Source organism: Lupinus angustifolius, chromosome LG18 (genome assembly GCF_001865875.1).
Source record: "Lupinus angustifolius cultivar Tanjil chromosome LG18, LupAngTanjil_v1.0, whole genome shotgun sequence".
In the NCBI taxonomy this organism is placed as follows: Eukaryota; Viridiplantae; Streptophyta; class Magnoliopsida; order Fabales; family Fabaceae; genus Lupinus; species Lupinus angustifolius.
In genome coordinates this window covers 2849614-2862578 of record NC_032026.1, presented here as the reverse complement: position 1 = coordinate 2862578, position 12965 = coordinate 2849614, and the positions used below count along the sequence as shown (strand labels likewise).

Sequence of the window (12965 nt, the reverse complement as noted above, 5' to 3'; positions counted from 1 at the left end):
TATATATATATATATGTGGGAAAGAGGTCCATTTAAATGACAAATGGGCATGTTTTATATTAAGCTTAATATGAGCTTAAGATATTTGAAACATGATAAAGAGGACATGGTAATCGTTTTTCTGTCCACTATTTTGGGGATTGAGAGTTCATATGAAGAGTTGAATAAACAAAAAACTCAACCTATATCTCTATCTGCGTCATTGTCATTTATGATCCACGTTAGAGCATTCATATGAAATATATTGGGAACAATAGGAAATCACTGACCCTAATTATTAATATCGTACAAGCTAACACTACTTGAAAAACAATGAATTGATCTCTATATCCTATAATATGACAACTATACTAGACATGGAATTAAACTAGTCAAACTATATTGTTCAGTTGTAGTCGAAATCAATTTGTGCATAAATTTTATTCATATTTTTTCTTTGTGATTCAAACCTTGAATCATGTGGTTGTTTATAAAACGATGAATTATTGTATCATCACAATAATTAAGTTATATGTTGCAAAAAAATATATATATTCATGTTCTTCAATTTATTATAATATTTTTTAACATAACTAGTATGTGTTTGATTGCCGAAGTACTGATTATACAACTACTCCAATACTCTAACCAGTATTGTATTCATAATACTGCCCTGGACATCACAAAGCTATAGGCACTAGACAACTCTGGTAACTAGGGATGACAATATTGACATTACCTATGGGTCAGCCCACATTGCCCACAAAAAATGTGGGCAAGACATGATATTTTTTCCTGTTAGCTCATACTGCTTGGCATGTTTGTCCATTTTATTAGCGGACATTTTAAATGGGCTCCACGGATCGGCCACATGCATTACATCCAATCCCTTTAATTTTTAAATGTGGCCCAGAGACTCAACTCCGTTTACATATTCACCCACCCAACTCCTTATTTCCTTTCCCCTCTTTATTCACCCAATTCTCAACACCTTCCATCTTCATTTCCACTTCTTCCTCCAACTCTCATTCTCCACCATTATTATGGAGATTTTATGTAATGTGATTATGTAAAATCTATTGATTTATTACTTACTGCATTTATTGCATGCACTGGCAAGACATGTCGGACAGCCTGTTTCACCATCTCTACTGACTTGGTTATTTTGATAAAAATTCTGATGTTTGTAAATATGATTTTTTTTCTCAAACTTCAGCATCCATCATATATTGTCTTTGTAAATTTTTTTGTTTCACAATACTATACCATGATTCCAAACTAACGTCTCTAACACTGTATTTCACAATTGCTAGCTTTGCAGTATCATTTATATATTTGATTCTCTTCAGATATTTAAAGTAGACTATTGTTCACTTCAAAAAATCCATAAGGTCTACCTATACAGCAACCTTCGCAGTGTTTCCAAACTTCAAACAAATAATACTACCATCATTCACTAAAGTAGAGAGGGTAGAAATCCCAATAGAAAGTTTTGTAATCCTTTTACATGCATAATGCAACAATGAAAGGTTGTAATAGAGCCTTAAATTAAAGGATGAGCCACAACATTTAATCACTCAACTTAATTCATCAAATCATAGTCATCCAACTTGTCATTGTATTGCAACACCTTTCTCTTTATCTTGGACGAATCAACCCAGGTAATGAAGTCTTCCATATTTCTGGTTACAGTGAAAGCTGGGTCTGTAACTGTCTGTGGACCGACTCGTATATGCCCCTGCTCAATGTATGTGACAGCTTCTTTCAAGTGCTCAGCAAATTTTAGCCGCACCAAAACAGTTGAGAGCCGACGCCTGTACACAACAGAGAAAGTAATTTTTTTATCCAAACCAGGGTAATATGATGCAAGGAGGCCATACTACAAAAAATGTACTGGTATATCAACTTAATATTCAGTTATTTGGGAATAAAATAAAATGAAGACACAAGATGCATACTGGATGTCATTTTCTAGAGATCACTACTATACAATGAAACACATCTGCTATAAAAGGGAGCCTAGAACAAAATCGGTTACTCTTTAATTTTCTTGTTTCTTCTATTAGGATACTTGACAATCTCATTAGAAGAAAGTTAATTACAATCAACTAACACTGCAAATGAAAGACAGGAAAATGGGCTAAACATTTGCAATATTCAGTTATCAATCTACACCTAGTGGAAAATGTACGGAAAAATTAAATATTTATGAAGAATCTGGGAGGATATGTTTAATATAAGAGTGACTGATTGTAAGTGAGCAAAACCGGAGATATAATGGAGCAACAGTTAAGATGCAACTTCATTTTGAATTAAGTGACTGATTGTAAGTGAGCAAAGCAGGAAAGTGTTATGATGGAGCAACAGTTAAGATGCATACGTGTATCCCTGAAACAACTTCTGGTAATAAATATTTCTTCTTTCCTTTTGTTTTTTTGCAACTATTAGTCTATTTACGAGCTTCAAATCTAACAAACTAACAATTGTACATGCCAAAAGATAACATTTTGTTTGCTTCTAATTCTTAACACTATTATGCTTAGAGCAACCAAATGGCAAACAACATCTTCATCTCACACATTATTTTATAATTTATTACAACTCTCCATGAAATAAGAACATCTATCTTTTTTCCCACAATAGCAAACATCATTCTTATTCTTATTTGGGCCCCACGACCTACCACACTCTTAACCAAACATCTATCTTTTTCGTTCTCTCTCATTGTTCTTATTTCTCTCTCCTTATTCTTATTTATGAACAAAATTCATAAGATAAGAATGCCACAGTAGAGAACAAAATAATAATGTTCTTATTCTGTTAAGAATAACCATTATGGTAGCTCTTAACAGTTAAAGTTCTTTCACTTGCTATCCATATTGATCTGGACATTCTTATGTGCTGCAAACAGATAAAGCTAATATCTAAATCTTGGTTTAAAGCAATATAAAAGTGTCTTACCTACAGAAGGATGAAACAGTTAAACGTTCACACAATGTGATGCTTTGCCTGGTTGGAATGACACCAATGTTGTAACTGTGGTCAATACAGGGGAGGAAAGAAAAACACAAAAAAACAGATGTGTAAGTAAATATTAGTTTTCCAACAAATATCCCAACACCAAGAAACAAAGAGAAAGTGGCTGCCAAAACCATGCCAACCTATTTGAATAGAAACTATAAGGCTAACTTATTCGTCTTAAAATAAAACAAAAACCCATTAAAAATTTCAAATATTTTACGAAAACATGCAAGTTATAATGTGAATCATTTCACCCTAGTCTTATAACCATGCAATCTGATTACGCACATTTAATGTGTCTGAATTTAGCTCATCCAGAATCAAGTGATACAGTTTCAGAACATCAAAGCAAATATTATTTCTAAAAAACAAGTTATAAATTGCAGTTTAATCGCCAACCATGACTATGAAATATGATAGCTAACAAATTAAAGTTACATGTTCAAAGTGAATAAAAACTTGCACATAGAGAAAGAGAGTGAGATAATGTGAAATTACAGCTTCTCCAAAAGCTTATCAGTCATATCAATCCGAGCCGGGTCCTTTTGGTCCATCTGCTTCAATGTGTTAACTAACTTCTGAATCATCTTGCATATACTTAAATATCTGTTCATTCAAAAATCAAAATAAAAGGGTACAAATCAGAAAAAGAATATACAATGAATAATAATGGAAAAATAGTGTTAAGAATATTATACTTTTTGTAATCATCACGTCCAGTAATATGGTAACGCTGCATAACCATATTTTCTCTTTGACCATGTTCTCTCTTCCATTCCAGAAAATTAACCTTCTTCAAAAGCTTCTGCTCATGAAATTTAAGCTGCCTCATACTGCAAGTGGATATGAGTATGAAAAACTATGAATAATGGGAAATTAGGGTTTATAGATATATTGCATTAGTGACTAATGAGGGCCTTAAAACGTTGTCGTTTTGGTCCATTTTTTAAAACTAATTTCAAAGTTCAAACCCTTAAATTAAAACAGTGTTGTAAAACCCGAACCGGATCCCTGGTTAAACCGGAGAAAATCGTACTAAACCGGATTTTTAAAACCGGTTTTCTTTAAAATAAAATAACAGAGAAAGATGATATATAAGAGGAACACCTTTTCACCTTTGTTGTGGAACTTCGGAAGTTTACTTCCTAATTTACAGTCAGAGGAAACTGGTGAGTGAAAGATAAGATTAGTGGCTGCGCTGCTGCGTGATTGCGGTGGTTATGGCGGAATAGCGCTGCCGGGAACGGCGAGAGAAAGAGATGAAGAAGTGAATGGCGCTGAAGAACAACGAGAGAAAACTAAACCCTATTATTCTCAATTCTTGTTATTCTATGCTATTGGATTGGGTCTATATTATTTAGTTGGCCCAATACATCTTTTTTGCCTGGTTATTTTTTCCCAGCTTTCTGGCTTGAAAAATACCAAAATAAATACTAAATACTAAATACTTAAAATAACTCGTGTGATATTTTTAATCAGATAAAATTATCTTTAATCATTAATCAATAGCTAATGGTGTGTAAGAATTATATATATTATGTTTTTCAATTTAATCTTTTGGTCTAAGTGAATCATCCTAAAACAAAAACTTGTTGGTTTGATGTTAGAGGTATGGATGTCAAAAATATTTGACTCATAGATATTCATCAAAATACCAATAATGGGTATATGTAAAAACAACTTATGGGTGAGAATAAATATCATGATACTCACCTCACGGGTACCCATATATTTATAAATATATTTTTTAATTAAATATTTTATATTTTTTAATATTATTTTAACATTATATTTTTGTCTATTTTATTATTATTTCATAACAAAATTTATTGATTGGACTATAATCATAAAATCATCGTATACATATCATATTATTAAAGAATACTTATTTTTATATATTGATTATTATAAAGTATATAAAGATATAATTAAAATTTAAAATATGTTAAGTACTCATAGATACCCACTATCCGCATGGACATTCATAAATAATGTGGGTATATGTATGCATTACTCATGCTTACCCGAACAAGTTGTCATTCATAGTTGGTAGCTGTTAGACGAGCATGATAGTTCTTGGAGTGTTACTTTCTTATATTTTTTGCAAGCCTTTATCAAAAACAACTTTGAAAATCAATTGAGAAACATTGTTATGAATTTAATGAGTATTTATCATAGGTGTAAAAAAAATTGTATTGTCAATATATCTATTTGTTACATGCATGACTTTTATTTACACGTCATTAGTAGTTAAGACACTAATAATTAATTGTAGAATGAGAGTATAACAAATTTTTATATCTTCAATGTACAACTCATTTTATTCTTTTTTATTATGTTGATATCACATTGTAAGGTACCATTAGATACATATTAGGGGTGGGTATGGGCAGGCTTGTCCTTACCCGGTCCTAAATATTGGTCAAATCATATTTTTGAACCTACATCCGGTCTTAGATTCGAAGTTAATCTGACCCTAAATAGCGACTGAGTCAGCCTTTAAATCTGACACGCCCCTAGACCCGATTAAATAGAATGTATATTTATTTTAGATAAAGACTTCTCAATATTATTTATTATTATGAATATGTATTTTGACATATAAAATTATATATGTATATATATTATTAATCATGTATATATTGTGAAAAAATTAAAGAATAAATGATATTTTCGACCAAAATGGTATAATTACTCTATACACATTTGAGTAGAAACACATACAAACATGATGAGTACGTGACCATGGGACAAACCAGATCATGCTTGGTCCCTACCCAACTCTAAGTATTGACCGAATCTATTTTTTGAATCCGAACTCGGCCTTAGACCCAATCAGACCCGACCCTATTCGGATCCGATCATGATCGGGTCGTGCAGGGTGAGCAGGTAGGGCCAGGTCCTGCTCACCCCTAATACATATGAGATCAATTCATGAGACCAACATATTTTAACAATGCACCTTGACTATGATATTAATAATAGTAAACTAGTTCTTGTCTTATAAAGGTGTTTTAATAACTACAAATATTAATAATGTCTTATTTTTCTATACATATAATAACTATAAATATTAATAATGTCTTACTTATACACATATTATTTTATTAGTTTATGGAACTCTAATCGTTAATGTTTGATTATTGAGAGTTGTACTTGTTAGGAATCGTAGTCACATCCTTCCTTTAGTATACACAAATTAATGATCAAAGACATTGTGAAGAGAGAAAAAATAGAGATTTAATGTTTTTCTACCATTGGTTTACAAGTGAAATAAGGAAGAGGAAATAATTTTTTGTGTACTCATGCCCAAAATTGTAATGCCCGAAAATCATTTCATAATTACTATATTTAATCTCTTGGAAAAATGAGTAATTTTTTTCCCTTTTTCTTTTATGTAACATATAAGTTACAAATCATTTTTTTCCATTTTATCTATTCTCTTTCAAGACGTCATATTTTTAAACCTTTATGAAAATAATTTCTTAATACTTAAAATATAATTGAACGAAACACAATTCTTTTCTGAATACTTCTCATTAATCAATTCTTGAATTTGTAATACGTACATCATGGTTTACAAAATACAAGGCAGAGTCTATTTTTCGCCCCTAACAAATACTAAAAATACAAATAAAAATAAAATAATGCTGGGGGCGTTGGCATTATAAAAGTACCCTACACAGGTTCCCTATTAAAAGAAAGAAAGGAGCTCCTAGACCAGTGATGCACTAGAAACCTCACTCGGGTCTTCCTCAATCTCCGAGTCTGAAGAGATCTCTATAACCTCCATCGAATCCTCTATGCAAATTAACTCTACATAGTCATCATCCTCCACCACCTCTAGTGCCCAATCCATCGAAGGGTCGGGGGTGTACCCCCTAGGCCCCAATGAAGTAGCCATGTCTTCTCCTTCCGTCCCTCTTGGCGTTGAGTCAGTAGATGAGAATTCCAGTTGGGGCTAGGTCCTGACAACCTCTGATCTGCCTCGTGCCTCAGCTGGTGCGGATGGAGCGGCAGGTACGAACCTTCGCTTTGGTAGGGTGAACGATGCTTCCCGAACTGTGTAATGTGTCGGGAGATGCAACACAGAGCCATCATATATGAGATCCAATTCCAGGTCGCAGGGACCAGTGTAGGTGTATCTGTTTCCTTCAACGGTTTATGCCCCCTCCTGGGACATGGTAAAGCGGTAGCCCCTGATCATTGCCGATCTGTCTATCTAAACATGGATGTATACAAGTATACTAAAAAGAAAGAGAAGGAGTAAAACATCTAATGAAAAATTTATCATTGACGTCGTAGAATTACACAGGATATCACACCAAGACAAAGAACAAATACAAATATATCATATGATCATACACACATGTATTAATGATGAATGGCGTATAAAACTTATGATTTTAGAATCAATATCGATAAATACCATGTATGTATACTATGCATATGTCTACTATCCTTACACCATTATCCTCCCAATTACTATTCGGAAATAACCGAGAGTACAAGTCCATAACAAGCCGATTTGATCACACCAAAACTTATTCCTCGCAAGGATATATATACGATCGACCTGTTCCAACGAAACTGTCCATTTCAGGACGGTGTCGTATCAAACACTTTTTGCGCATCCATCTCATCGATCCTAATTGCAAAGAGGGGTTGTCAGAGATCGTCTCGTTTGCACTATGAGTACTGTCTGATCCAACAGAATACCTCATCCATGAATACGCGGGACTCGTCTCACCTAGACTCTCCCTCAAGACTTTACTGACGAATCACTGCCATCGCCATCCCTCTCAATACCTCGGGGCTCGTTCGTCTCCCACAAATTTCCTCTCCATTACTTCATTATTCACAATGAATATGCACACTAACCGAAGTTAGCAAATTAAATCTTTTAATCAATCTTTTATAACGATCTGCCCATCTTAAGACATCTCCCATCATGAATGCTTCTAGTGGGACCCGATCTTAATATTTAAACCAGGGAGAATAAACCTTAACACCACTATGAACCATCACTGAATCACCCTGGACGGCTATCAAGCCAAGCCTCTTACGGTTAGACGATCTCACTGCATGGGCATATAGACTCTCACACATGTGAGAGTTATCATTCAGACGACTTAAGAAGTCTTATCTGTATGGAGCCCTCCCGCTCATGCGAGAGGTGTCTTGCTCAAGCGAGGGAATCACCATTTTTATAAGGCACATGTGGCTCAAGCGAGAGCTGTCTCACTTAAGAAAGAAAACAACCAGTTTTCTTTGTGCATATTTCAGCTTAGGCGAGAAAACCCGTTTTCTCTATACACTTCTCGCTCAAATAAGAGCTGTCTCGCTCAAGCGAGAAAAGCGTGAAACTTAGTTAAATTTCTTTTCTCAATGAAAAGTTTTCTCATTTATAATACATGTTTTTAAGCCTTGAATTTAACAATTATCTCATACATATAATTCTTAGAACAGTTATTCGAGCAATATTAAACAGAAATAATCATGGCATCTTCATACATAAACATAAGCTAACATAATTTGGCATAAGAAATATTGATGTACTTAATCCAAACAAAACAAATAATTGATTAAGTACAAGCTTTCTTAATACACAAGACAACTCCAAACTTGTGAGAGAGTTTGGAGGTCCTGAAGCATATTCGGACACCACTGTATCACGATGTTTTCTCCTTCATTTGAGTGTGTCGTGCAGATTGTTTCCTCGATTCTAGGTGAGCTTAATTCGTCGGGTCTCTTCTCGAACTCTTCATCATGCTAAAATCAAAATAACACTAATTAGGTCACTTTGATAATTATTATTCTTACGAAATAACATTTTATGCGAAAATAACACTTCCGATCTAAAATGAACTTAATCGCTTTCATCTATCCAATTCAAGGTTAGGTATTTCTTGAATCATCATTATCATTGAAAGTCTTACAACACAATGACACTTTCTAAAGTAAAGATTTAACCAAATTTATAATGGAATTATGTCATAATCTGTGGGTATACACCAGGTTAGTTCTTAGGAAAGAGAAGTGGGTCGTAAAGACACACTTAAATACCAAGTCTTTCCTTAGACAAAACTTTTGTAGATATGTATGTAATGATAACTATTCATAAAACTTATCTTTTGCAAGTAAAACATTTTTATTAAGATTAACCTTTTTAAGTAAGATTATTAAGCTAGACTTACCATTTTAAAGTAAGCCAACTTAAACAAAATCAATACTTTTAAATCAAGACATTTTAAGTCAATCTTACCACTTTAAAGTAAGCTAACTTAACCAAGATCAACACTTTTAAATCATTTTTCTATCCAAGACTTCATAACACCTTAAGTTTATAAAGTCAAATTTTTTTAGGTCAATCGCCTCATTTAAAGTATGCTACTAAATAAAACACAACTAATTTCATGATCATCTCAACACCTCCAAATTTTAGGATAACCTCAAGGGTTAATAGTTGTTGATTTCATAGTTATGAACTATAAATCGTAAGTTAACACTTTTACTATTGTTAACACTTTTACTACTTTACTATCCAAAACTTCATAACGCTTTAAGTTTATGAAGTCAAGACTTTAATAAATCATATTTTATCCCAAATCATTACTTTAACTTGGAAATCAAAGAATACATATGCTAAACAACCTTTTACACATAATACCTTTTAAAAATGAAATTTTTTCAACAAAACTCATAAACATTTTGAACTTTCAATAATAGACAAAAACTTTTCTTAACCACAATAAATGTTCCTTTGATGTTCAAATCATCACCTTTAAACATATTCAAATACTACAAATATTTCCAATATTTCTAAAGAAAATAAACTCATCTAACCTTGTCCAAAGATATAGTTTTTTCATCTAAGAACAAGGAAGAAATTTTAAGTTTTACATAAGTCAAAAACTACACAAAGGTTCATATGATTTCATTATTATCCCCTTTAGTCATGACTTACAAAATATTTAAAGGAAACAAACATACACTCAACTCCATGAATAACATACTAAGAGATCATGATTTTCTCATGGTGTATGTAGAGAAAAATGGAGAAGAGAAAAAGAGAAAGAATACCTTAACTTTCTTTAGGAGAATTAGTGTAAAAATGAGAGGATGGGGTGAGGTATTTATAGGAGAGCCTCACCCTCTCAAAAAATTTAAAATTAATGAAATGCGATCTAGCTTTAGGCTAGCTTAGGTGATGTGTCTAATGGTAGTGGAGTGAGGAGATTTGGTGAGTGATTTAGGGGATTATGGAAGCTTTGACTTTGCTTGTTTGACAAGCCATTGACCTATGATGTGATTAATACTCCGACTTGATTGATGTGATGTGATTTCGCAATTGAAGTCGTGCCCGAGTATTACCGGGTAACTTCGTCCGGAAATATACGATCTACCGATTTAGGTTTTTTGCCCGAAATGTTGAAACTTGAATTTCGAGGTGAAATATACCTAGAAATGAGTTACTGAAAAACTTGGTGTCTATTTTGACTATAAATAATATTTCGAAGCCAACGGAGAAATCGGAATTCGATTTCGAGTTACGAAACTAAAAAAATGGGTGAACAATCGATAAAAGACCCAAAATCTTCTCATAAACTTTTATTCTCCAAAAATCTTGAAAAAATAGGGAAAACGAGAATATTATAATACAAGACTAAAACTCAACTAAGGTTTAGCCTAAAACATTAATGATTAATATCTATAATTAATTCATTAACAACTAATTACTTAATTAAACGTGTTCGGAAAAACACATTGTTACAAAAAACAATATCTCTCTCCTTCAATACAAAGAAAGTAGAAGGGAGAAGAGAAGTGTTGGATAATGACTTTGGCTTGTTTCCTTACTCATACTATCAACCAATAAATTAATTGATTTAATGAGAAAAGAGTAATTGATGAGTGTGAAATTATATTACATTTGCAGTGCATTTAACTTACATTTTAGGACATAATTAGAACCTTAGGATTGTTTTAAGCTTTTATTTATTTTAGTTCATGTTGAGTTGGTGTTTTTGGCTATGTTATGCAGTTTGAATGAATTGAAGCCAAAAAGAGTAGAGATTTTGTGCAAGAAGATGAAACTCAGTGTTGAGGCTACGTCAAGACCAATTGAAGGGCCAAAAGAAGTCGCCTTGGAGCCTAGATCGAAGAGAAACAACTTGAAGTGAAGGCGCCACGATCCACGACCAAGTCGTGTTCCACGCCCATGGTCGTGGATGTCAGATTCTATTCCTATTTTTTTCAGATTTGTTTTGTTGGCATTAGCCTAATCTTTTATAATTAGGATAAATGAGGATTCTCCCTCAAGGATTAAACACACTTTACATTACAATTCTCTAATTTAGAATTTGATATTTTCTTCTCCATCATGAGTGAGTAATTCCATTTATTTCTAGAATTGGGGCTATGCCCTTTTACATTCAAGAAACATTTCTTCTTACTTAATTTCATTGAGTGTTGATATTTAAATCATTAAACTGAGTTTTATTTGTGTGAGTTATCTAGCCAACAAATTACACCTCTTAGATACATTAGGGAAGGACTGAGAGGTGAAACTGACTATCCCATCATTCAATTATTCAAATTAGAATCCTAATTCACAAGAGTAATCTTAGGATTCTCGGAGGTTTATGGAATTCACCTTGGGTTGATATGAAGCTAGTGGATAGAAAGATCCAAGTAAAGAATTTGATTGATAACCGTACCACGAGAGTATGTGTGACTTCAATGGAGTACACATGTCAGAGCTCAAGAGAGGATGACACATATCAAAGAGCAATTCATCCTCACAAATTAAAGTTCATGAAAATGAGCAAAACAAGGATTTATGAGTGTCAAGGCGGTAACCCTTATCACGAGAACTCTTCTTAAATTAGATTTCAATCCTTTATATTATTTTTATAATTATTCTTGTCAATTGTTCAATTGTTCTAAATTCAGTTTTAATTCATCATTGAGTTAATTATAAATTAATTGTTATAATTAAAGGATTTTTTCAGTCCTCATGGATTTGATAGTTATTACTTGACGACATAATCGTGTACTTACGATTTGCCCTATCAAGTTTTTGGCGTTGTTGTTGAGGATTGTGTCAAAATTTCTTTGATTCTCCATTAATTCATTATTTTATTCTAGTATATTACGCGTTTTCCTTTTTCCTAGTACCTCTATAGGTTGCCCATTTGGTTTAAGCAAAGTTTGAATTACTACTCAGAGCCATAAAGGACCTTATGTAGAAGAAGAAGACAACAAAGAGAAAGAGCAAGAGAAAGACGTGCACATGTATAAACAATGGTTGAACGAGATGAAAATCCACTTCATGACTATGCAACCCCTAATGCTCGTAGTTCACGTCTTGGAATAATCCACCTAGCTATCGAGGTAAAGAACTTTTCTTTGCTATGTACTATAATCCAAATGGTGATGCAAAACCTATTTGGAGGAGAAGCTCAGGTAGATCTGAATGCCCATATTAATCAGTTCTTGGAATTTTGTGAGACTGTAAGGATCCATAGGGCTTCTGAAGATGTCATTCATGTTTGCATGTTTCCATATTCTCTTTGAGACAGAACTAAGACGTGGCTAAGAAATCAAAATGTTGAAATTCAAGCAACATGACAAATTTTAGAGGAGTTTTTTCTCAACAAATATTTTTCTCCTTCCAAAACTTTGCACTATAGACACCTCATCCAAAAATTCAGTAAAAAATATGGGGAGTCAATTGTTGAGGCATGAGAAAAATTAAATAAGTTGAGTGAAGCTTGCCCTCATCATACTATTCCACCTTGGATGCTAGTTCAGAACTTCTATATTGGGCTAGACTTTCCATCACAATAATTGTTGGACTCTTCAGCAGGTGGTGCCTTCATGTGCAAAGGAATTGATGATGCTTCAAAGATCATAGAGAATGTGGTTTCCAATCATCACTGATGGATGAATGAGATGAGACA

The 12965-nt window shown here is 33.1% G+C and overlaps 1 protein-coding gene and 1 long non-coding RNA gene across 4 annotated transcripts; both read right to left on the bottom strand.

Annotated features, from left to right (window-relative positions):
• Nucleotides 1255–9794, bottom strand: LOC109332116. The gene is made up of 3 exons (XR_002105877.1): nucleotides 9783–9794; nucleotides 7539–7543; nucleotides 1255–1372 (listed from the first exon to the last, which is right to left on the bottom strand). It is a non-coding gene; the product is annotated as an uncharacterized LOC109332116 (long non-coding RNA).
• Nucleotides 1406–4228, bottom strand: LOC109332115 (U3 small nucleolar ribonucleoprotein protein IMP3). Of its 3 annotated transcripts, XM_019566949.1 has the most exons (6): nucleotides 4116–4228; nucleotides 3699–3833; nucleotides 3499–3606; nucleotides 2941–3015; nucleotides 1554–1793; nucleotides 1406–1523 (listed from the first exon to the last, which is right to left on the bottom strand). In XM_019566949.1, exons 2-5 carry the CDS (start codon nucleotides 3830–3832, stop codon nucleotides 1562–1564), a joined length of 549 nt encoding a protein of 182 aa, XP_019422494.1. In that variant the 5' UTR covers nucleotide 3833; nucleotides 4116–4228; the 3' UTR covers nucleotides 1406–1523; nucleotides 1554–1561. The 3 variants fall into 3 exon arrangements, with proteins under 3 accessions (XP_019422494.1, XP_019422492.1, XP_019422493.1); XM_019566947.1 differs by having other exon boundaries at nucleotides 1406–1793; XM_019566948.1 differs by lacking the exon at nucleotides 4116–4228 and having other exon boundaries at nucleotides 1406–1793; nucleotides 3699–3839.